The sequence below is a fragment of the Mastigoproctus giganteus genome, chromosome 6, assembly GCF_048544385.1.
Source record: "Mastigoproctus giganteus isolate SK-2022 chromosome 6, ASM4854438v1, whole genome shotgun sequence".
NCBI classification, from domain to species: Eukaryota; Metazoa; Arthropoda; class Arachnida; order Uropygi; family Thelyphonidae; genus Mastigoproctus; species Mastigoproctus giganteus.
Window position 1 is genome coordinate 93,293,535 of NC_143580.1, and position 25,990 is coordinate 93,319,524.

General features: G+C 35.5%; 1 protein-coding gene across 2 annotated transcripts in view; it reads left to right on the forward strand.

Annotated features, from left to right (window-relative positions):
• Window positions 1–25,990, forward strand: part of LOC150084464 (cell adhesion molecule Dscam1-like) — a 616,978-nt gene that overhangs the window by 295,324 nt on the left and 295,664 nt on the right. For both annotated transcript variants that reach the window (XM_090376089.1, XM_090376090.1), the window contains exons 6-7: window positions 18,287–18,556; window positions 24,001–24,411. In XM_090376089.1, coding sequence (XP_090232215.1) covers window positions 18,287–18,556; window positions 24,001–24,411 — 681 coding nt within the window. The remainder of the gene's footprint in view (window positions 1–18,286; window positions 18,557–24,000; window positions 24,412–25,990) is intronic.

Genomic DNA, 25,990 nt, shown 5'->3' on the forward strand with positions numbered 1-25,990 from the left:
TTATTTTTTTAATTACGGCTAAACTTTGTTTATTTTTGCAGTCTGCATTTTTTAGGTTATTTGCATTTTAGCACGTAATAGGTGGCATTGCGATATATGCTTATATTAAACAAACGTGTTATTTTATAGCACGTAGATGATCTGCATTTGTTATTTATTTATTTTTTCATTTCTGTTTCATCCTTATGAAAGATAAAACAACTTCTGTTTTGTAGCTCTTCTTTTCACCGCTAAACTGCTGTTGAATTGACCAACGAAGAACTAGAAATTTGAAAAAAAAGTGACCTATTGAGGGTATCATTACTAGAAAAACCAGAGCGCTTTTCAGTGCCCGTAAAGAAAGGATCGAAGAGCACATTCTGAAATTGACTGACGGCACTGACTACCGAAAATGCATTTTGCAAAATGCTTTCAACATAAGAACATAAATAACTTTGTCTCGATATTCTTATATAGTCTATTTTAGTAAAAATGAGTAATAGGGGTGATTATTGTAGTTTTATTGTTTATTAATTTTATTTCATTTTTCGATTAGTAACATTCCAATTTATTGAAGTAGAGATAATATTTTTTCATCTGTGTGATCATTCTTTCCCTGTGTAACCAATAAGTAAGGGATTGTGGCTCACTTTGTTTTTATGTTAGTTATCCAAATATGCGTAAAATAGAACGTTGTCAAGACAACTTAATTTTATAATACTTCTGTGATAAATTGATCTTGACGTTAAAGTCATAAACATGAGGCTTCCTGCATGTTTAATTGACGTTGAGGCCTGAGCATTTTGGTTTCGGAAACAGTGAGAGCCTTGAGCGCTGTGCAGAAAGGTTAGGCTTTGCTGATTTTATTCCCATGGTTTAAAAGTATGACGGTATTTTACTGCCAGCTTCGAGTCAACGTAGCCTGAAAAGTGCGTATTAAGAGGATTTGTGCTTGTGGTACTCGATGTAAAAATGATATACTCTTGGGAAGATTGTGTGGAACTTACACATATTTTGTCACAAGAATTTGATAAGTTTCATACTACAGAGACTTCATTCTCTAACGCTTGGTAAGATCCTACACACCAGAGACCGCTTCGTATTCATATTAATGCTTTGAATACCTCATTTCAGTAGCGTTTAACCAGTCATGTTTCTCATGGAAGATCGCAAAATGACCTGTGAAATTTCAAAATGCGTTACCTTTTACCTATTAGGGAAGCGAAGAGGTAATGCTTGCTATGCAATGCGCTCTGAATTTTAATAATTGTAAGCATTAAAACTTGGGTGCACAAAGTAGAACTTTGTTAGATCGACAGTAGTTCCTTCCAAGCCTCCTTATTTCGAAAACTGAGACAGCTTTCTTAATTAATAAAGCAGATACCTAAGCGAATAGTTTTTCCAACTCTTACAGAATTAAAACGGATGAAGTACGCAAGAAAGCGCTTTGTTAATATTTAATTATAGTATTTCGTGGGTCATTTTTTGTTGTTTTAAGCAAGATTGCGCAATCTACAACCAATATAAAAGTTAAAGCATATTTATTTTTATCAAAAAAAAAAGCTGGTTAGAAATATATAGTTTTCCCTTATTTCTAATCTAAAGACCAACTAATGTTTTTATTTATTGTAACAGATGTCTTGGTTAACTTAAACTTCTTAGGCATACTAATAGACATCTAAAAATTTAAAAATTCAGAGCTGCCGATGAGCAGAGAAATAGTAATACGTGTCGTAAAATACGTATTACTATTTCTCAAAGCAAGGAGCTGTGTTTCTCGTGAATTCAAAACATTAAGAGGTGAGGGAAGCATCAGCATTTTTAGACATTTTTCTTTCTGTACGTGTTTCTTGTCCCCCCCCCCCCATACACAAACTAAATAATTTAGTTTGTATTTACTGAAGAAACGATTCCAGATGGTGAAATCATTTTCTCAGAAAATTTCCTCATGGGTGAAATAAAACTCTTCAGGCTTCTTAGGGGAGAAAAATAGAATTTTCGCTTCTGGTAAGTGACTTTTATGTTCTGTTTTATGATTTTCAGTACAGTTTTTCAAGATTACCTTTGGAAACGGTTGGAACTGTATATGGTTGTACTAGAAAACCAGCTAGCGGACTCAAATTGTTTTTCAGTAAATGCGAAACATTTCGATATACTCAACAGGAGTAAGTTTTATGACGAATTAGAAGCATTTGCCAGAAATGATAGAAAAATAGTGCTATAGAAAATGACGATCAAATCTTATAAAATGATTTTGTTGCATAACTTTTTTTTGTACCATCGATACGTGGCGGTTCAGCCGAGGTAAACCAGCACGTTGTCAAATAGCAAAAGTGTAACTCTCAATTATCGTAACGGGAGTTTACAATTTATTCACGGGGTTCGTGCCCACCAAATACGGAAGATGCGGAAAAGTTAGGATATGACCACCGCATATCCCTGGAGCAGTATGCCTTAGTTGCTAATGCTCCTAAAAACCAAATAACAAAAAACCAACAATTTATTCACACAGTATCAGCAGTTTAACCGTATGCATTCTAATTTCTGGCAAACGAAGCTAATTAGCACTTCTTTTCACGTATTTGAGATATTTTTGAACTCGGATAGAAAGAAAGAAATTTCTAATAAAATTTCCGCCAGATTATTTCCTCTAATTACGAAAAGTAAAACTAGCAAAGATACAACAAAAGTAATTTTAATAAAAGAAATGATCTCAAAAAAAAAAAAAAAAAAACCCAATGAATTCAAGTTCGATATCCTCTTCTTTTGAAGGTTCGATACCACAGTTGCGTTTTGTTTCCTGCTGGGTATTTTTAACACTTATTTTTCCTAACAGGTTCGTGCATTATGTCCAGATTATCGAGAGTTGTTTTCGTTGGTAGAACAAATACATAATTTTTACATAGGTACAAAGAGGAAAATCATATATCTTTATCCAACGATCAGTTAATTGCCAATTTCGGAATACTATAACATTATTGGAAACGTGGGTATGCACCAGAGTACTGAAAAAAAAAAGCATCTTGTTTTTCTTCAATGGGAATCAGTACAACTGCAACATATTGCTGTAAATTACATTGCTGGCTCGGTAATCGGGTGTTTATTTCTTTAGCGGTAACAACACAAAAAACGCGTTAGCCTTAATTATGATAATTTTGACATCCCCATAAGGCGAACGTTTTAAAATTTTCAAGATATGAAGAATTTCCGCTTCACTAAAAGAAACTTTTGACACTCGGATGTCATTATTAAGTTCACTTACAGCAAAATTCACAGCGTTTCACTTTAGTTAATACAGTATTCCTTATTATCTATGTATTTGTAGGGACATTCCACCTGGTATTCAGAGATAAAATAGATTTCTTTAACTACAAAGAGTTCAAAAAACCTCCAGCTGTTGCAACACTAGTGTCCTTCGTAGCAGCTCAGGCCTCACGATACATCGCCATTTGGAAAAGTCTGGGTTCACTTCCTGTGGATTACTACAGAAATTTATCCAAGTACTTTCCAGTCGAGGCTGTAGATGGAAAGAGTAAGATTTCACCCTGTACAACTTTCAAAACGGACCCTGAACACAAACGTATCTTTGTCAGTAATTTCGATGACACTCAAATAATTCTCACTTGGTGGTTCATTTTCATCCTGTTCAGAAAATTCTCGCGAGTCGGATTTTTTGCGTGATGTGCGAGAAAACAAAATACAAGGGGAGATCAAAAAAGTATTTGTATTCACCCAGAAGTAGTTGTGATAGAAAGATGAAATATTATTTGCTACCTTAAAATCTCTTTAGCAACCCCACAAATTTTGGTATAGAACCGATAATTCATTTTTGTTTCTTTACAGCGCTGAATGAATTGAAGTGCCACAATGAATAAAGTGATTCGGTTTCTCTTTCTGCAAGCGAAAACACCCCCCCCCCCCCTAAAAAAGACGAATAAATGATCGATATTCATAGAGAAAACCGCCTAGGTTACAGTTCTGCACATTGGTATAAACAATTCAAATGTGTAAGAATCTCATTGCATGATGAATGAATTCCAGGACGCCCAGCAACTGGTAACAGAAAAGAGCCTTGCAAAAATGGAGGCGTTAATCCTGGAAGATCGCAGTATTAGCGTCAAATAACTAGCCGCAGAGTTCCAACTTATTGTAGGGTCTGTGGCGCTCATCCATAAACAGTTGCACACGAGTAAAGTGTGTGGTAGATGGGTTACCAGACCTCTGACCCCTGACCAGGAGAAGGAAAGAGCACAGCACATAAATGTTGTCGATGTGTCAGGAAAAGTAAGAGAAGTTTTTTTAACAGCTAGTCATCACGGATGAAACTTGGATCCATCATTATGTGATCCCCAAACTAAACAAATGTCAAGACAATGGAAGCATGCAGAATCCCCCCCCCCCTCAAATGGCAAAGATGCAAACAAGTGCTGCCAAGGTGAATGAAGCTGTCAGTTTTTTGGGGTCAGCATCGCGTAATACTAATATATTACCTTCAAAAGGGATGTACTACGACGGCAATGTATTATTACAACATCCTCGTGATGCTATAAAATAAAAAAAAAGACAGGAAAAGCTGTTAAAAGCAGGGACATTATTGCGATAATGTCCCTGCGCATTCGTCGCCTGCTGCAATGAGATGTGCCCACAAATATAGGTTTGAAATATTGCTGCATCGTGCTTATTCCCCTGACCCTTGGATTCCTTCATCTTTCCTGACCTGAAGTCCGTTCGTCGTTGAAAAGACTTCGCTGCCGAGTCGTAGTATTTTTGAGATAAGATAATCAGTACACAACTCGGAAAAAAGCGGTAATTATCAATATCTGAAGTGGGGTTGCTAAAGAGATTTCACGGTATCAAATAATATTTCATCTTTATATCACAACTACTTTTGGGTAAATACAAATACTTTTTGATCTCCCCTTGGATAAGGCAAAGGTCTCCAGAACATGTATATTTATGTCTTTTTAATAGCATTTTCCCCATAAACCTTTTGAGAATCTTATTTATCAGTATAATGATAATAGTAATCAGTTTTATTAGCATTAATTGCAGCAGTCGGGACAAGTATGAGAAAGAGGGGTGGGAGTTTACATAATATCTGAACAACAGAAACAATAAAATGAACAATACAATATGCATAAATAGTATATTGCGCTTTACGCAGTATCTTTTGTTTTTAAAACAAATTCTTAAAACTGGAAACATCGTTATCCTGTGTATTTATGAAACGATCGTAAAATAAAAAAATCTATGAAATAAATAGATTTAATTGAATGTGTGGGTATTATGGTAACTTTCCAACTAGCTGGATGAACTATTGATTTGCTGTTGAGGTAGATGATCATCATTTGGACATAAATAAATAAATCTGCAGCCATTATCAATCCACTACAGGATTATGTCAACAAGTCATGTTGACAAAATCGCCCTAAAATTAAGTAGATGGGTAACGGTCAGCGAAAAACTTTCTTTTTTTTTTATCGAAGATACTCGGCGGTCTAGTGGTCGATTCTGCGTCTCGACTGCTTTTAATTCTTTTGACTGCTAAGGCTCAGTGCACATGGAGAGGTCAATGAGGCGTATAACTGAGAGTGTTGGCATCACAATGGTTAAGCACTTTAACAGCAGTTGGATATAAGAAAAAAATATATATCTTAAATGTAAAAATGCCATGCCATTTCCAGATTATATATGACTTCCAACGGTAAGCCACTTCTTCGATAAACATCAATAATTTAAATCGATAAGATAAAGTTTTTTTGTGTGGGCATTATTTTGTCTATGCTAATCGTAAGATGGGAAACCTGTGCAACGTTTGAATAGATTTTGTTCTTTAAGGAAGATTAGCATGAACTGAAATAAAGAAGAGATTGCGTTTTCCAGGCGATTTGCAAAATATGAAACGGAGTTTTAAATAATACAAATATAAAAGTAAAATTAGGTTTTACTACAAGCCTTTTGTGACACTTCTGGAGATAAGAGCCAGATACAGAATTAGTGAAAGCAGAGACGTAGAAATCTGTTTAAAGACTTATGTGATTGAGAGGCGTTTATTTTTAATTTATTTATATAATTCTTTATTAGTTAATACAGAAGCTTCGGGGTTTCCAGTCACAAGAACATGTAATTTTGTGCACATGCTTACTCAGACAGAATACACGATGAACTAAAGTATGACCAAAACTATTGGATAAGGAAAAGGTCTCCAGAACATATCTTTGATAAATTTGTCTTTTTAATAGCATTTTCCCATAAACTTTAAGAATAACGTAAGTTAAAATTTGTACGAGTTCAGTAGGTGTTGCGGATTGGAGCCCACATCAATTTCCGTTATTCCTGTGGCTCTGTCCCTGGTTCTGTAGACAGGGTTGTAATGAACTGTTCATTTTGTTATTAACCGCTTTATTTGTGTCACTGTATTTTAAGTTTCACAGCTACCATTTTATGGAGGCAGCCGATCAAATTGACCATAGTCATAATTCCCACAAACAAAAACAGGTTTAAATAAATGATCTTTTATTCCACACAACCAAATACAGTGCGCAATAAATACCCCACAAGGCTAAAGGTTGGGCAAGTTGAGCATACAGCAACGTACTATTAGAGATTACCAATAAGGATAAGCAATAGGTTATATTAACAGTCGCGATTTTGGCAATTTAGGTGTAATACGGCAAGCCATGTAACAGAGTGGACATCTTATACTTATAATACCATTATCAATAAAAGTGGGCACAAGAAAATACATCCAAGGTAATATGCATTACGATCAAGCAATAGAGAGAGACAGCTAAAAACAGTAAGGAAACTGAGAGATACTATAAACCCCAAACAATTTTCTAAGAAAAAAAAAATATATATATATGAAGGAAAATTAGAATTAAAGAGAAAATTATTCAATATTTACATTAAAATTACATTATAATTATAAAAATATACACAAAGATCAATTGCAGTTGACCAACTGGCAAAGCGTTCAATTAGAGTGCCCAGAAAAAAGATATCGTGTTGCACATTCCGCAACAACTTAGCCAACATTTTTTTCCATTTTAATTCAAACCAAATCTTGCCGTATTAGTTTTAGTACAGTAAGTTTTTTTTTTTACGCCACAGTACCAGATTCTAATTAGACAGTGTGCCAATTACACTTGAGAAGCACGAGCCTGCTGTTTGGCGGGCAACTGCTTTCGGCTTAATCATTAGAATCCGAAGGCAACACCCACACGACGAGTGTCTTCAAATGCACGCAAGCCGTTTAGATACTAAATGAAGCACGGACTTTCTCTGCGATTCGGAATCTGTATGCGGATTGGGTTACAAATTTATCCATATCCATTCCACCTGATTTCAATAATTTAATGGCTGGTAGTGAATGGCAGGTACGAATCTGTCGCTCAGTTTGAGTCTACGTCACTTTAGCTGCAGCGTTGGGGTTGATCAAAAAGAATGTGCTTGGATGCGTCGAGTACAGAGATTCCAGAAATTTGGGGATGAAATGGTGCCAGTTAGTAGAAATTGAGCCTTCTGCTGTTTATTGTTGTCGGTAACTCTGTCTCGCCATTTGAGTTGTCCGTACCTGTAGAGGGATGTGATGTTTATGGAGTGCAGTACTCTTTGGCATAGATATTTTTATTTATTGTCTTGGTTGCTGAAGCCCAAATTCCTGCTGCATAGAGGATAAATTATAGCCTGCATATATTGATTATTCTAGATTTATCTAGCTTATTCTCAAATCATTTGCATAAGGAAAGTTTTGTTTGGCGCACCATCTAAGGCTACGCATTCCTGCACTAGCCCATCAATTTGTTTTGGGTAGAAAATAATCCCAATATCTTAAATAAATTTTCTGTTTATATTCCGGCACGACAACCAAGGCAGTAGAGTTTACAATAAATTGTCAATACAAATATTTATCGTATTTAGTAGTCACGGGCTTGAACCCCGGTCCACTCAAGGAACGCGTGCTATGCACTCTCGCTCCTGACCACTCGGCTACGTCAGGCCTCGCTGATGCCCCTAAAACTCAACGTCAACTACAACCTCAAGGTCTTTGTGGCTTTTCAGTAGGTTCCACAGAAAGAGGGTAGAATTTTGTCTGGCGACGGCTTCATCAACTCAGATTTACTGGGGTTTAGGCGCGGCCTGTACTGTTCAAGGTAGAAAGCTAATTTAGCGATCCTATTATTTATTGAATTGGCAATTTTAGCTGGGTCCGCTCCTGACCCAGAAAAAATTGCCTAAACCAGTATCTTGACGTCGACCGCGTACACAAAAATATCTTCATTCCGATCGATAAAAGGCATGAGCGCAGCCGTGAAGGGCAATCCGGACAAAGACACTTCCTTGTGCCACAAGTTATTTTTCTAGTGTAGACTGATTTGTTGTTCCTGGGGTATACAGTTCTCACATGAGTAAGGATCCTGTGAAGGCCAGGATATTTCCCTAAAGGCGGCAAAACGATTCCAGCAGCTGAAGAAGTAGTTTTTGCGTTTATGATATCAAAGACTGCTTTCAGTTTAACGTATAGAATGGTTAAATCTGCTTTATCATCAAAAGCTGCGAGTGCGAGGTTAGACATCGCCAGGAGATTTGTAACAGTAGAGCGGTTGGTGAAGTACAGTGATATCGCTGAGGCTTCAGTGGAAGGAGATGCTTTGTCAACACAAGTAGAATTGCTTTTTCCAGTATTTTGAGTATAGTTGAAGCCGATTACATAGGCCTGAAGTGCTTGGGCGCTGTGGGCGTTTTCTGTAATGGTCTGATGGAGTATTTGTTCCATATGCGAGGAATTGCCCTGTTTTGAGAGGATTGCATTGAATATATGCTTACCAGTGGATCAACAACGTTTGAACTCGCCCTTCACAATAAAATGTGGTATTTACTGATCGTGCAGAGCGTCGATTGGGTTAAAACGTACACATTTTGAGTCAGCACTTTGAGCTAAACCTAACATTGTATGCGCAATGAAATAAATTCCAAATTGTCGGCTGTGTGTAACTTAGCAGTTTCCCCGAAAGGCTATCAGCAAAAGGCTTTTCCTATGTCCACTCATTGGCAATTTTTGTTTTTGCTCAACAGAGCTAGGACTTTATTAGTTACATACCGTATAAGCAAATTTGTCTACGTGTCGGGCTGGGTTTTCTAGTTTTAGTATTTTTAGGTTCTTCATAAATCTAGATGCTTAATAAAAATGTGGATTAAAATTAATTATTTAAAAAGTGAAATTAATTTTTCGCCGTAAAAGAAAACCTAATTTCCCCTGATTTTTAATTATTCTTTTCTTTATAAGGTATCATTTTATAAATACTCTTCTGTCTATAATCACCACGTATACGAAGTGATCTGAGAATTCTTTCAGCTGTATTTTCTAAAATTTATTTCTTGGAAACTGGAAGGATGAAAACAAGCGTTTATTACCAACGTGCGACTAAGCAACATTCCAAGGAGCTGTAGATGTTGAAGGCTTCACAGTTCAGCTCGTTTACGCATATTCATCGAGGGCAATGCAATGTTATTCTCTTTACCACCAGTGTGGTGTTTTTGATGCTTCTCTCAACGTCTCCAGATCTCGTGAGTTGTCAGCATGTACGTTCCTTTACGCGGCAATTACACTTTTGCAAGCTTTAATATAATCTGCGGAGCGCATACATGCACGAGCTTTAGAAAAGAGACCGTTTGAACACGTGATATTAGCAAAATGAATACAGTTTGGTTTACGTGCAGTTCAGCGTTGAGGGCTTCCACTGCAGTGCTGTCATAATTCAGCCATTCTCCATGACACGGATAAATTACTGTACGAACCTCATGTGTACGAACACCAATTATGATTTAATATCAGTTATAATTAGCAATCATTTTTGGCAAGCTTTAGCTTAGCTGTTAAATTATGCAAAAAAAAAAAAAAAAAAGAGAGAGAGAGAGAGAGAGAGAGAGAGAGAGAGAGAGAGACGAATAAAGAGTTAAATCGATATGATCCGTCTTCTCGCTTATAATAAATCTAGAAGGAAAAGCAAACTTTTTGTGTTCAAGCACCGACTTTTCGTTGAGCTAGAAATTGCATTCAGTTTCAAAATACGTTTCGATTGCGCCATATTATTTGATATATTTTTGGAGGCATTTTGTGTATTTAACCGTTTGATGAGCAACTGTTATGACTGACATATTAACATAACTTGGGCTAATAATCCTCTGGCATTTACTGCCGTGAAGGGAATTTGTCACTCACCATTGTAACATTTTGTTTAGTATGGTAGGGCAAATAAAGATGCCCACGTTTGAAATCTCACTATTTTGTACAGTATCTGCACTTATTTTATTTTATTATTATTTTTTTTTTTTGCATTATTATATTTTTTCACTTGTCCAAATCATTGATGAATTACGGAATAATTAGTTTAATAACCAATCAGCAGACAATATTATTGATGAATTAGTGGAAATTTTGATTAAACTAGCAGATAAAAACGATGACTCTCGTTCATCTTTTGTTATCTACCAATAAGGCATACTTTGTTCATGATGATGCTCTGATAACAGACGTGCGCCTTCAAACTTGAAAGAAATTCTACATTTTGAAGTTCTTTTAACACGAGTAGATTGGATTAGACTAGACAATCGATATCTGTATAGCAAAAGGTTTATTTTAATGCTCCACCCACCTTTTTTATTTAGAAATGCAGAAAAATAATTTTTCTCAAAGGCAGAAAAACGAGATATTCTGAGTTAGGAGTAATGGAATCTGCTTTCCATTTCTCTCATTCTCGTTATTTTTAATACAGAATTTGTTTCAGATAAAAATAAACATTTCATCAGGTACTGTACAATTTTTTTTTTTTTCCAACACTGTAAATTTGGTTTTCGCGTCGGATGTTAAATACAGTATAAGAGTTCTAAATGAGTGCTGCAAGGTGCTTTAGAGTATTGACCATCTTAGTTCAAGATGGCGAATAGGAATGACAAAACTCTTTAAGCTCCCAAATTTTCTTTAAATTTAATTTTATTAGACTGTAAGCGCAAACATGCGATGCCCTAGGGTCACGCTCCAGTTTAAACAAAAAAATTAAGATAATAAAATAAATAAATAAAGTTATTCTGTGTTTATATTTCTTAACGGCCAAATAAGGCCAGTAGAATTCACAAGATAGAGAGAATACAAGAACATCGCCGAATTTATCACTCACAAAGTCTCGAATCACGATTAGCTCAAACGCCTGTATTGATTATGCCCTCGCTCGTGTAGTTTTGAGGAGTTACAGCGCCTGAAATATTACTAATAATAGAGAAATCATGAACGTGGCGATGTTGCTATAATCAAAACCTTGTAAATTACAGTGAATTACACATCATGACTACTCATGATGTGTAAAGGAATCGAGTGATTAGGAGCCGACCGGGCTAGCCGGGTGGGTAAAGCGCCTGCCTGGTAACCCAAAGGTCGCGGGTTCGAATCCCGCCTCGGGCTTGGATCAAAGTACTGCAAAAAAACCTTGGGAGGTGCGCTATGGCCACAGAAGCCGATGCGCCAATAACTACCAAAAAAAAAAAAAAAAAAAGAGTGATTAGGAAGCGAAACAACCCTTTTCTGAGCTACGTGTCATCAGAAAACACATACTTGAAGACAGAGCAATAATGAAAGATGCATGTGTCATATATGAAGAGTGATCAAAAAGTTCCCGAACTGAATTAAGAAATGTTGTCTCTCAACTGGTATTCTGTGCTTCCATCCCATAAGTAGATTCCTCAACAACGACAAAATTACTGTACCTGCTTTATCAAGTCTCAAGGGGATAAGTTTTAGCGTGATAGCATGGTAAATGATATTTTTATTCTTTTTTTTTTTATTTATAAAACAATATTTCTAACTTAGAGAAGAATATAATGAGCGATTTCTGTGCGTATACAGTATTAGTATTATTTAGGATTAAATCCAAAAGAAGTAAGCTGTAATAATATTCATTATCTGAGAACTGATCGAATTGGAAAACACTGACTTCTAACGTGTACTATAGAAACCTTATTAAATATGAATATGGCCCAGGAAATTTGGGATAGGCGTTGAAAAGGCGATAACAAAATTCTTCCATTAAATCGCAAATGTCGGTTTCTGTGCAGGCATGTCGTCAAAATTAACGATGGGTGCTGTAGAACGTGATAAGTTTTTCAACAGTTAGTTTAGGCATTCAAAGCGACATGTTCCCATTTCGACTTCAAATGATCTAGCGTGAAACATAATTCATATGCGACAGGACAGTGTTTCATACGTGCCTTCCTGCTTAGTTTCGGATTCTGTGCTTTGGAAGTGTGCTGCAGATACAAGTTACACCTAGTTGAATAACCTTTCAGTAATTCAGCTAAAATTAATAATCTGACATTAATTTTAAGGCCACATTAAATTGTTTGTGCTCACGTTATTAAGATAATTTAAGCAAAAATTCATGCATATCCACAATTAAACTGGTCGGTCACGTTTTCCTACATCTGCTGTAGGCGGAAAATAACCGTTCACCACCAGTCTGTTCCAAAATCATCGAGTAGTTTGAAAGCAATTAAAAGAAGTTACTTTCCCCGGCTGCAAACTGAGCAGACTAGATTTAAAAGAATTTATCGAGAGTAATATATTCTGTATAAAGGGCACACTCGATTATGAATGGTTTCAGATAAATCCCCTTATTGGTATGGAATTGAACCTCAAGCTGTTTACTAACTTTTACTTCACCTTTGAAGCTATCGTTAAAATATGCACTCCATATGCCATTATTATACTTTAAAATCTTCAATAATGGAAACGCCATAGATATGACAATGGAATTGAACTGTACTTTCCATTATCCACATTTAAAATTCTACTGTTTTAAAGGATAGTTATAAAGTGGTAACATAAATTTAGAAGATGGCAGAAATAAGTATATAAAGAACGGTTAAATTGCTACTAACTTTAGATGAGTTTTGTATGCCACTCAAGGATTGCAAACCAATGCAGTAAATCCATAACAGCTATGAAAACACATACGACACAATTCAATTCCATATATCGCAGGAGAATCTTAACCACCTTATTCTCCCCACAAAAAATATATTACCTGAATAACCTTTAATACGGAATGGTTTTAAGCATAGAATTACTTTTAATTTTTTATGAATAACGATATTTAATAATTTGTATTTATATTAGAAATAATATTTGAGGATAACTCACGATTAGAACTGTAGCAGTTACGTATTCCTGCTTAAAAACATTTTGTAAAAAAGAGGACTTGTACAAAAGGAGACCTTCAACAAAAATGGTGTCCAGGTTTATTGTCTTACGGATAGCTACTATGGCAATAAAAATAATTATGAAATTCTTAATTTTCTAAAGAAAGTCTGAGAAATGGAAGCAAGTAAAATTTAATTCCATTTGGCTGAACATTTGGAGAATAGTTTTCTTCGATATAATTTTAATTATGCTTCAATGAATACATAGTTTTGAACAGCTCTGAAGTGGAAAGTAGTTGAACTGAAGTCCACAGTCTGCTACTCTCATCAACTGAAAGTAAATTAAATTTTTTGTTTATCTTATTTCGGTCACTTACAAATTTCATTAGCTTCTTCGTAATGTCTTCAAGACAAATTACTTGCTTCTCTTTTGTTTTTAATATCTGCTTTAAATTCGTGAAGTAACTTAGATTTCAGCATTCATCGGGAAGATAAGACGATGTCAAATCCATAAACACTTCTCTCATATTCTGTTAAGGGTCATCATCCATCGATATTGTGTCACTTACATATTTCTTTGTAAATTCCACTTCCAAGTTTGAGTTCCACGTTTTATTATTTTAAAGTTGTGTGCTTAATTTATACAAGAATTTCTCATGCGAAAAGAGCTGAACAGCTTGAAATTCGATGAATTTAATTATATATTTTGTCCCATTATTGTCTTGTTAATAGTATGCTCAAAACAGCATTTCGTTTCTTAATTACTTTTGAATATTATTATATGTATAAATACACAGTGCTAAGAATATAATAATAAAACTGTGGGATTGCTAGTTACTTTTCCGCTCTAATAAATTTATTTGAAGTATTTTAAGGGCGTTGCTGGATTGCGTCTTCAACCTTACTAAGCCTTGAAACAGAGTGGACATCTTATACTTATAACACCACTACCAATAAAAGTGTGCACAAGAAAATACATCCAAGGTAATATGCATCACGATCTAGCAATAGAGAGAAGCTCAAAACAGTAAGGAAACTGGGAGATACTAGTAGACCCCAGTGCGAACCTCAAGGATATGCGATATCCATTTCCCCACTTAGAGGCAGTGGAACTGTTGCACTCAACCGCATACCGGTGGTCATATAAGCGTAGGCACTTAGTTTTGCATATGTATATGCATTCAGATATTATAAAAGTAGTTTATAACAGTTTCTTGCTTTATCTGTACAGGCACCAAGCCAACACGGCAGTCATACCTGGCTGGAAGACTGACACTTCAAGATAATTACTTGGCATGATATACAATTACTTAATATTATTAATAATAATATTACATTGAGCCCTCAGATTAACGGAATTCGTATTTAACGGACGAAAAATATGACTGGAACCATAGTGTATTATGAGTTGTCATGAATCACGGGCAACGTCACAGTCCTGTAAGCTCGCTATCATATCGTTAAGTGCTGGCATATGCTCTGCTTCTTTGTTATTACCTCACTTAGAGTGTGCCATCATGCCCCTAAGAAAACAGGTGATAAGAGAAGCATACGCATCTGAGTGTCGCCCAGCAATTAAAGCTGTTAGAAAAATTGCTCTACTGTGTGTCTTTCCCACATCTGTGAGAAATTGAGTGAAAAACCAACTTTAAATAACTACAAGGAGTCAAGTCTGAAAAGTAATACTTGAATTATGAACAGGCACAATTCCTATCTTCGTAGCGTTAAATGCAATGATCTTTATCTCGTAACATTAAAACAATTGTTCCTTCAGAACGAGTTCCACTGGTATTGCACAGCTTCCAAATAACAGAGCATAGACAGTGATGTTCCAACAATTAACTCAGGTTCGTTATTTTTGACAGAAACTTCGCAAGTGCAGCGCCGACACCGCATGATTTACGGAGTTTTCGCTGATATTGATAGAAGTGTTTCAACAGTTGACAGTATTAATCTCAAAGAAGGAGTTTATAAATCGTTTGTAAAACAGCGCTCAACTGTGTTTGTGTACATTGCGCTGAAGTGATTTTAGCTGGACGTATTTGGAACAGTTCCTGGCCTGATGGTTTATCAGGACGACTTCTTAACTACGATTCTGAATACCTTTCTTCAGATAAATAAAAGTTTTACACAACAGTCATCTGGCTGGAAGACCGGCTCTTCAAGAGAATTTGGCACGATATGCAAGCCGACCGGGCTAGCCGAGTGGGTAAAGTACCTGCCCGGCAACCCAAAGGTCGCGGGTTCGATTCTCGCCTCGGGCTTGGATCAAAGTACTGCAAAAACCTTGGGAGGTGCAATATGGCCACAGAAGCCGATGCGCCAACAACTACCAAATCAAAAAAAAAAAAAAAAAAAAAAAAAAAACCGATATGCAATTACTTAATATTATTCATTATTGTATTTTGCTTTGCCTTTTATTCAGTTTTGGCTTTTTGTATTTTGCCTTTTGATGTAGCTGGAAGAGTAAAGTTGATTAATTTTCATAACAAATAATGACAATATGCGTGTAATTATTGTAATAAACATACATATACATAGATTAACATATTTAATATATACATTTAACATATACATACATAACTGTTTCAGTTGTAAATTATGTGTAATAAAAAGTAGTCTAAAAAAAAAAAAATTCGATTTAACGGACATTCCCTTCTACCTATTTGTCCTTAAAATCGAGGGCTTATTATATTTTGCCTTTTGATGTAGCTGGAAGAGTAAGGTTGATTGATGTTTCATAACAAATAATGACAATACGCGTGTAACGACAAAATTAATATTTATTCACAAAAATTGGATAAGGAATTTTCACTTACCGAAGCGATTTCAATCATTGTACTGATTTTTAAAACTTCCCACGACCTTTTAAAGGCTTATTCTACTCGTATTCGTACTCGTTTATAGGCCCATTCTAATGCAGCACTACGTGAATATCGGAAACCTAAAGGTTTGCGTAAAGGACCTTTGACATTGTCAGTGGGACTTCGAAAACTAATAAAGAAATTTGAAGCGACCGACCGGGTAGTTAGGTGTAATTTCAGGCAGGTGACGACCACGTATTGGAACGGAGGTAGTGGATGAAGTGGCGGTAGGTTCTCTAGGATACTTTCAATGAGATACAACTTTTTCATGTAGCTATATCTATTGTAGCATAGTTTTGTATGCATGGGTTGATTATTTTAATTCGCGTATGGGGCCTACTTTAATTTTAGTCATCTTTTCTGAGGTCTGTCACTGCCATTTCTTGATAAGTCTTTGAGAATTATCGTTGTGATCACAGATTCTCGACTTTCTTTAATGCACATCGCCTCTTGAAAATTGCAGCCTTCTTTAAATGCCTATTACTCTGTAAACCTCTAACAGTCTCTGTGAGAGGTTTACAGAGGTTTGCCCATACTCAGTCGATCATAATGGCGAATAACAAAACTTCCTATAGATGGGGTACTCTTCACAATGTTGCCTTTATCAGTTTGATCTCTGCTGATCTAAGGTGGCCCAAACTCTTCCCCAGTCTTTTCAGCTTACAACTGAATATATTTCTCATTTTACACTCCAAAAGTTGTGCAGACCTTCAGATGAACCCAAAGTAATTCTTTCTTGCGACTTACTCAGCTGTTTCATTAATATTTAAACCTCTGAAGGTCTGAAACAGATATACAGATATACAGATATCTGTATATCTGTTTTAATTGTATGACCTAAACAATGGGATTATTTCTTATGGAGAAGTTACTTTTGTAGTCTCCAAGCTAAGTTGTCTATCTGGATATTTGAAAACATTTAGCACGGGTTTCCAATAGAGCTGGAAACATCAGAGTTTAGGTCATACAATTAAAACAACGTAATTACTCGATGAGTTACAGCTGTGAGGACCATATAAAAAGTTCTTGGATATCATCCGTTTTGTTTCGCCGAAAAAAAACCCTCTTTCTCACCTTGCAAATTTTTGTATCTTAAATTGTTGAAGATCTTTCTTTTCGAGGGAATAATATCTGTATTTCACATCTTTCTTAAGAGCAGTGTATTCAGAGCATCGAGGAACGACAGAAACGGTTTGTTTTTCTCTTTCATCCATGCATATTTGGCATCATTTTTTTCAATTCCTGCTACTACAGGAACATGTTATGTAGTTTGTCCAACTACTAATCATAAATAAGATTCCGCTCTTTCGTTTTTCTGCCTGTAATGCGATCAACTAGCGTTGTTCTCTGAGCTGGGGGATTGGGCAGTCGTGGTTCATCCTGATGCTTTGTAGGAGATGAGTTCGGCCCGATGTCACTGCACCAGCCAGTATCGAGAAATGACATACGTTGCTCATCATATTGGCTGTCATTATGCATCACCTGCTTTAAAGTTCATTAGTGACATGAATGATTGGCAGCCACCATCATTCTCATCCTCACCAGATGAAAAATAATCCACGTATGTCACATTATTGGAGAACTTTTAAGGTATTTTCAAAACGCTCTTCGTTTTTCTTATATTTAGTTTTATATCACCCATAGTAACCTTTCATTAGCATATTTGCTGTTTCAACTGAGGTTATTTATTTTTAAATAGCCTAAATATTACGTTACAATACAGTTTGCAAAAAGTAAAGCTTTTCGCGTGATGATGTTAAGATAGGAAGTTTTCTGCGCAAGAAATAGCAGAAAAATATTATCACGCGAAATCTGAGAACCCACAACGAAATTCTCCATCTGTGAAATTCATGACACGAGACGAAAAAAAAGGCAGTTTTTCTTCAGAAATTCAGACTGTATATATTGTGTCTACTCCAGATAGCATAATATCCAGGCTGAAATATTTTTCAGTTGACAACGAAAATAATAAAAAATATATAAAAGAAATCGTCATCAAAATTTCTTTACAAAATAATTAAACTCGATAGTGACGAAAAAATAATGAAAAAGCGCCCTTTAGAATATATCTGCTTGAATGAGTATCACACTTTCATAACGTAGTAGTAGTTTAAAATACAAAACCTTCATATTTTGCGACCAGGTTTAGTAAGTGTGTATTTTAATCGCATAGAAACTGTATTATTGAATTTGCTGTATTACAGTAACAAAATTCTTCAAAAATAAATTTCTTTTTGACTCTATTTTAGTTCCACTCAGCGTTGTCATCACTCCACAGGAGGTAGAGGCCGAAGTTGGAAAATTTGTTACTTTCAACTGTACGATTATCGGCAGGCCGGTGGGAGCAGTTGTGTGGAAGAAAGATATGAAATTTTTATCGCCCAATTCCAGGCTCTCTTTTCCCTTGCCCAACGTTCTCCGGATACGTCAAGCGAGAAGAGAAGATGAAGGAATGTACCAGTGTTTCGTCTATAGTGATTTACAGTCTTCTCAGGCAACATCAGAGCTCACAATAGGAGGCAAGCTTCATTTATAATTAAGGAGTATACGTGTATGTGGAAGTCATTACTTTCAATTCTGAAACTAAAGACACTGTTGTTTTATAATATACTTTGGCAGATGCAGTTCGCCTGGCCTCGTTTAAAAGATTGAAATTATCTCGTGACTCGCACGCCGTGATAAATTTTATATATGCAACAGATTATAAAAAATAAACTATTTCAGCACAGTTTCTGCTTTTATAATAAAATAATATTTTATATTTAACAATGTCTATATGGTTCAAGGAAGCCGGAGGGTACTTCTCCAAAAAATAAATAAATAAAATAAAACAAAAACGCTACTTGTTTGTTTTCCCCTTAAGGTGCAAAAGGTCACTAAATTGAATTTCTCCAAGCTGTCGTTCTCAATTATACATGGAAACAATTTATTCCAACGATTAGCAACCAGCGAACTAAACTAATATTTCCTACAATACAGTCTAACTCACCTCTCTGATTAAATTTAAACCCTCTGGTTATAACTTCACTTCATTAAGTTAAAATTTCACCCTCATTCATTTACTATTCTTGTTTATACTCCGGCACGGCCCCCAGGTCAAAGTAGTTTAAAATAAATCATGAATACAATCGTTAATCGTATTTAGCAGTCACGAACTTGAACGATGGTCCACCCAAAGAGCGTGTGCTGAACTTTCGCTTCTAACCACTCGTCTACGTCAGTCCTAAGAGCCTTATAAACTTCCACCTGACTCCCACCTAGTTATTAAGTTCTGTACCCACATATTCGAGCCCCCCCCCCCCCTATATGGATGCTGTTCAGCTAATCTCACTAGTAGGGATACACATATTCAGATCCTCTCGAGAATCTCATTGTCTTTTTTTGGGTTTGTTTTCCATAATTGGAACCGAATTGTAAGTGCGATCTCCTGATTATGTTATCTGGTGAAACTATAATCTCCCTATTTTTGCAAGTAGTTGCTCGATAAAATATCGACTGGACAATGCAATGTTGAGCCCCCATTGTAGCGCGTCTGCACTTCACAGAGAATTTCATATATTCCTGAGACGTAATCCTTCAATTCGTTTCTTCATCTACCGTTTTTAATTCTCTTCCTCTAGGTGTATGATTTCTTTGGGGTTGCTGTTTTCCGAGTGTTTGCTATGAATTTTCAGCATTAAAATGTGGTTGCCATTTCGCATGCCTGAAAATTCATACTTGGACTTCTTTCGTTACAAAAATACCAAACCTTCGCAGTAAAAGCTGTTGCACATTTAATCATGTGATATTTGATTATTGGGAAAAACACATTTCGCAGAATTTAATGAGGAATGTTTATGAAAATGATCGGAAAAGTTGAACCCCATCTTTATCGATGTACAATATTTCCCTGCCATTTAAATCCCTGCTCTAGACAGATGAGTCGCGTCTCTCTCAAGCGAGTCGCTTAAATTTTTAGTAAAGGCAAATTAAGAGCATTTTTGGATTTGGAAATTTCTGCCACCATCTCGTTAAGAAATCCTTCAAAAAAAAAAAAAAAAAAGAAGAAGAAATATATATATATATATATATATATATATATATATATATATATATATATATATATATATATATATACAGTATATATATAAGAAAAACATTTGTAGCTCAGAGAGGCAGATTTGGATTCATTGCTAGTCGCATTATTAGAAGCTTGTTTTTTTTAAAAAAAATTGTATAGAAACCATAATTTTTGCATGTGCAAAAATTATGGTTTCTATAGGTTTCCCTTGGGATGTGCACTTTGGTGTTATTTTTTAAGCCAATTAAGTTCTTTCTATTGGACGATAAAAGTTTCTAATTAGGCCCATTAAACGAAAGAGAAATCTTTAATGCGAGTTTACCAACTCGCGAAGTAAAAGATAAAGTGAAGGTAAGCTTTAATTTGCTTGGAAATTTTGCGATGTTAATATCCGTGTTAAAAATGAATTCGGGACTTATTTTCTCAGTAAATTAAACAGTTTAGATGTCTTTTAAACAATGAATTTGTTCTGAAAATTTGAGATATTAATAAATGCCAATAAAAGGGCCATAGATTAAGTGAAAGAAAGCGTTAATTGGATTTCTTGCTCAAATGATATTTCGACCGAGATATTTCATTTCAGCAACTTCTAAGACTGATGCTGCAAATTTGCCAAGGTAAAAGAAAGAAAGCGTTAAATTAGTGTACTTCAAACAAGATTTTTCGAAATATATTTTTGCAGTACCGTCATCATGACATTTGACTTCTACACTGCTAACAGCAGGAAGAGAAACTCACCCAGTTTTCAAGTTGCCTTTAATCCAGCAAGTAGAGGAAATGCCAACTTGCAACATTTCCAGGGCACTGATAAATCAAATGCCTCTGAGACGCGCCAGCTCATTGTCTGCGTTGAGTGCGCGATATTGCACAAACACAGTGGCTCTTGATCTTACTTTCTTTGCAAGACCTTTGACATAGTAACAAATGAATAATAGTATCTGTGGTGTTGACGTTTGCCAAACGCTTTCAGTCATTCCACGTGGAACCAAAGCTGGTAAACTAACAGACCTGCCCCAAAACTTCATACATGAGAAGAATATCAAGCAACTCAGCCCAACGGTAATGAATTTACTGTTCTTCTGCTAAAATTGGAGGCGCCTCCGTAGCCAGGTGGGAAGGAGCAGCAGTGCGTAGCACACGCTTCTTGAGTAGACCGGGGTTCGAGCCCGTCACCACCAAATACGGAGGATGCGGAAAGGTCAGGGAATGACCACCGCATATCCCGGAGCAATATGGCCTTAGTTGCTAATGCTCCTTAAAACCAAATAACAACAACAACAGCTAAAATTGGAAAATGAAGCCATTTCGTTTTAATGATCAAGGTGAAAGTATTCAAGATTGCACCTCATGAAATAAGATAGAACTAGCTTATGTCCTTTTGAGTAAAGACCTTAGTTAGAATCCCGCCAATGACGCGAGGAATTTTTATGAACCTTTTTCACAAAGTAGCTGAATTATTCGGTCTCAGACGAGGGTACCTTTTCCTTTTCCCTCAGAAACTCCGGTTTTTTCTCCAGCAAACATTAACTCGACAACAGAACACACGCAATTTATATACGGCGCAATGTGACCTGAGTTGATGCGCCTGCAACTACGAACAGCTTTGTCAAAAAGCCATCTTGACACCAAAAAGTAGTCAATTACCACAAACAACTTTATCAGTTGCCTTGCATGGCCAAAATATGTCTCTTGACACTTCAAGCACTGATGAGGCAATAAACTCTTCAACACTACTCAACTCTTCGAAACAACCAGATATGCCTCTCCCCAAGTCAAAGATTGGTGTTCGCAACATGTGTCATAAGAATCTCGACCAGGTATACTTTGCAACGGAACACGACTGGCTGTTAAAGAAGCTTATGTCACATATACCTGCAACCACTAGGACAGGATGTTTTATTCCACGAATTCCAATCCTCCATCCGATCTGCCATTTCTATTTAAAGTGACTCTAGTTCCATTGTGTAAATTTTGTCAATATCAACAGGGGCAAACATTTAAAGTTTTTAGCCCCAACCTGCAAAGCCAATGTTTTTCTCATCTCAATTATACAGTTGTTAGTAGCAAAAAACCTTATAGTCTTCGTTGCCACTGGCAAAATACGCAGTATCGCCTTAAAAAAACTGTTGTCCAACAGGGTAATATGGCTTTTCCTAACTTTTTGATTTTATCAGTACCTCAGGGTTTAGTGTAATTCAGAGATATAGGATAAAATGGGTAAAGATGCTCCGTCTTCTATATTTCTTAAATCAGCCATTATGTTAATATAGTGGCAATAGTCGTTCGTTTAATCTGTCATTTAGCATTTAATATTTAAATTAGTATTTTATAAAAAATCCCGCATTAGAGAAAGAATATATGGCTAAAAGTTGAATAAATTTTATTGATTAGAAATTCGTCAGGACCATTTTACAAAAACTGGATCATCTTTGCCCATTTTACCTAAATCCACAGATAATACAAAGTAATTATTGCAAACTTGCACATAGTTCTGATTATTGCAACCCATATGAAGAAGTGTACTGTATTTAGTTAGTGTATTAATGTTTTTTATTTTATGAATAATTCTTTATGATTGGCAATAATTATTTGTTATGTTATCGTGTTTAGAAATGAAAATTAACTTTGTAAATATGCTAAATTATGTGTGTTGGAATCATTACTTCACTTTTCTAATATTATTTAACCCCTACAAACATTTTATAAGTTATAAGAATTAAATACCCAATAAAAACTAAAATATCTGTTTTTAGCTCTAATAGGAAATTATACGAATGTTTTGAGCAAGGATATGTACTACTGTAGATAAATTTAGATAATTCTGCACATCATATACTTGATATCCGTAAAAGAATTTGGTACGTATTTTGTTAAATTTACAGCCCCATACAAAAAACACAGAATGGTTTTTATATAAAACGCATTCCTGGAGATTCCCACGAGAAATATCTCAGAAATATGAATCTTTTATATATATATTGATTGATGCTGATTTCTTTAATGTATAACAGTTATCTCATGATTTATTTCAGATTTTGAAAGTAAAATGTGGACCTGATTTCATTCTTACCCCGACAAGGACGGAAATTTTATCCACCAGTTTGTAAAATTAATGCATTTCAAGAAAGTGAATTCGTATCAGGAGTTTCAATATTTCATTTAAAAATGTTGCATTATTAAAAAAAAAAAAAAAATAAACCTGCAAATTTAATCTATCATCTGAAGGGAAAATAACCCTAGCATAGTTTGGAACCTCAGTGTCCAAGAAGCTATAGTAATCTTTTATTTTTTCTCTCTACTGATACACACACACAACACTCGAGGGTCTTCGGAAACATCATTCAGTTCTTTTCTCTTTTTTTTTTGCATGCCCTTAATAGTATGGGTTTACTTTATTGCAGTTGCGTTCTTCGAATGTTGGTTGTAACATTTTCCTGAGTGAACCCATTTTCAAAATTGGGCTTCCTGGATACGCTTCTCTGGAGGTACGTTATAAACATAAACCCCCACTGCTTAATTGATTGACATGGAAATATTTCCTCTTATAGTGCCATCACATCTCAGATAACAACAGAAGAGATAATACTGCATTCTTGTTCAGTCGACTGTTAGCCAGTTCTGCAGATACATTTCTGCAATGAATTTATTTCCTTAAGGAATCCAATGAATATTAAAGAAATAAACATCAAAGTTTTTTTTTTTTTTTTTCGTGGAACAGCGTTTCAAATATTGCGCGACGTAATAAAGAGGTCGAAAGTGAGATAAAAGTTTTCTTCCCTTTATTTTTTATCATAATTTTTTAAAGAATTACTGTCTTTTACACGCAATACATTTTTCTTTATATTATAAGGCTCCTCCAACAAGAAAACGAAATTAACAAAGCTTTGGCCATTTCTGTTACAGATGTCCCGCCGGAGTTAAAAGTTACTTTCACCGAGAAGATCGTTCACCCCGGAGCATTCGTTTCTCTTATATGCATTGCCACCGGCAGTCCAGTCCCTCAGATCTCTTGGTTGTTAGACGGTATCTGGAAGTTAACGACGAGGCCTGGTCTTGTTATCAGCCATTATATTGGTCTTGATAGTGAGGTCTTCAGTTTTCTTAACATTACTTCTGTAGATATCAGAGACAGTGGAGTGTACAGTTGTCTGGCTTCTAACACTGCAGGAAAAGCGCAGCATACTAGACGTGTCAACGTTTTCGGCCAACTTTTTATCCGTCCACTTACTAATTTATCAGCATTGGCTGGAAATACACTGACTGCTATATGCCCGTTCGGTGGTTATCCTTTCAGTACAATCCTCTGGAAGAAAGGTATGGATTATAATTGCTATCATAAATATGAAAATAAATATTAACTTAATATATCAGTGTACATGTTATTATAGTGATTATGCTTAGAGATTCATTTAAAAAATTCATTACGTAAGGTTTCATATATTTAACGTGAATGTCATGTTGTTATTTCCCTTATGGATTCCAAGTACTGTGTTTATTGGGCAACGGGTGAACCACAGTATCTCTGGTTCACCCTCTGCGAATAACCCTAACTTCCTTCGACTTGGAGAGCCACCTTTATCGCCTCCAAACACGTATGTCACTTATTTTAATGGGTGGCATACCTGGTTCGTTGCAGTATTAAAGAAAACATTCAATAGATAATTCAATTACCAGCAACAATAAACTTCCCATAACTCCAAGAAAAAAAAAAACGGTGGAGTTTTATCTTTAAAACAAACAACACACGTAGATTTAACATGCTCCATCAAAGGAATAAACTCTAAAAACCTGATAAGTAAAATGTAATTACTGGGAAGTAAAGTTACAGTATTCTACTGATACATCCCAAATCATTTATTTGTAAAGTTCATTTTTTGAAAATATTCAAATATTTTCAGGCAATCGAAAACCTAAATATTAAGCTTTTCATTTGCATTAAAGCAGATTGAGTTGAAGGGAAATTTTACTTTTATTTACATAAAATGCAGTCAAATATTATTATAAATTATAAGTTCATATATTAATAAATTAAAACAATATGGATACATGACTTATTTGCTTTGAAGATTTTTGCTCTTGTGAGAACATTCTGAAGATTTTTTTAAAAAACTGAACATTTTGAAAAAAATAATTTAACTTAAGTTTTTCATGGTTCACCTTGGTGTTCATTTATTTGGTGAGTCAATATTTTACTTCCATCGCATACCTCACTTGTTCCGCTACATTACATCGTATGGGTGAATGATGGACCATTTATTAGCTGAATCAAAGGCTTCACAACACGCTGTCAACTTTCTGTACGTCTGGTTTTGCTAAAATAAACTGCAGCAATTCCAACTTTGTGGGGCGTTAGTGTCACTTGTGCGCAATTGTAAAAAGGTTGTTACTCTCTTTTATATCTGGTATTTGGATTATGGAAGCTTTACTACCGATAATCATTAGAAACATTTTCGGTAGATATATAATGCTAAAAAATTACAAATATAAACACCCTTAAAATTCATGCTCACCTCGCTAATAAGAGAACATTATCTGCTCGGATACGCAATGTAACTGTGAAGTCTGGCAATTACCAACTCGTTCTTCAGTTTGAAGTGCGCTACAGCGATAATGATAAGTACCGATAATGAGGAATATCGAAGCCGGCTGATTTTTCATTAAAATGGCAAGAACAGTGACAGTGACCTTTAACCTCAGATTCCTCATTGATACCTACATTTAAGCATGTCTCAAGTAGTACTATCCACAGTTGTGATTCAAGATAGAAAATGTGTTCGCTGCTGCACTTAAAAACAAAGCATTAATTAATGCAAGAGAATCGCAAGGATTTAGTTCATCAAAAATTGCACTTCGAAAACCGTGTGTCGACTATTCGAGAATCGAATTGGGTTTT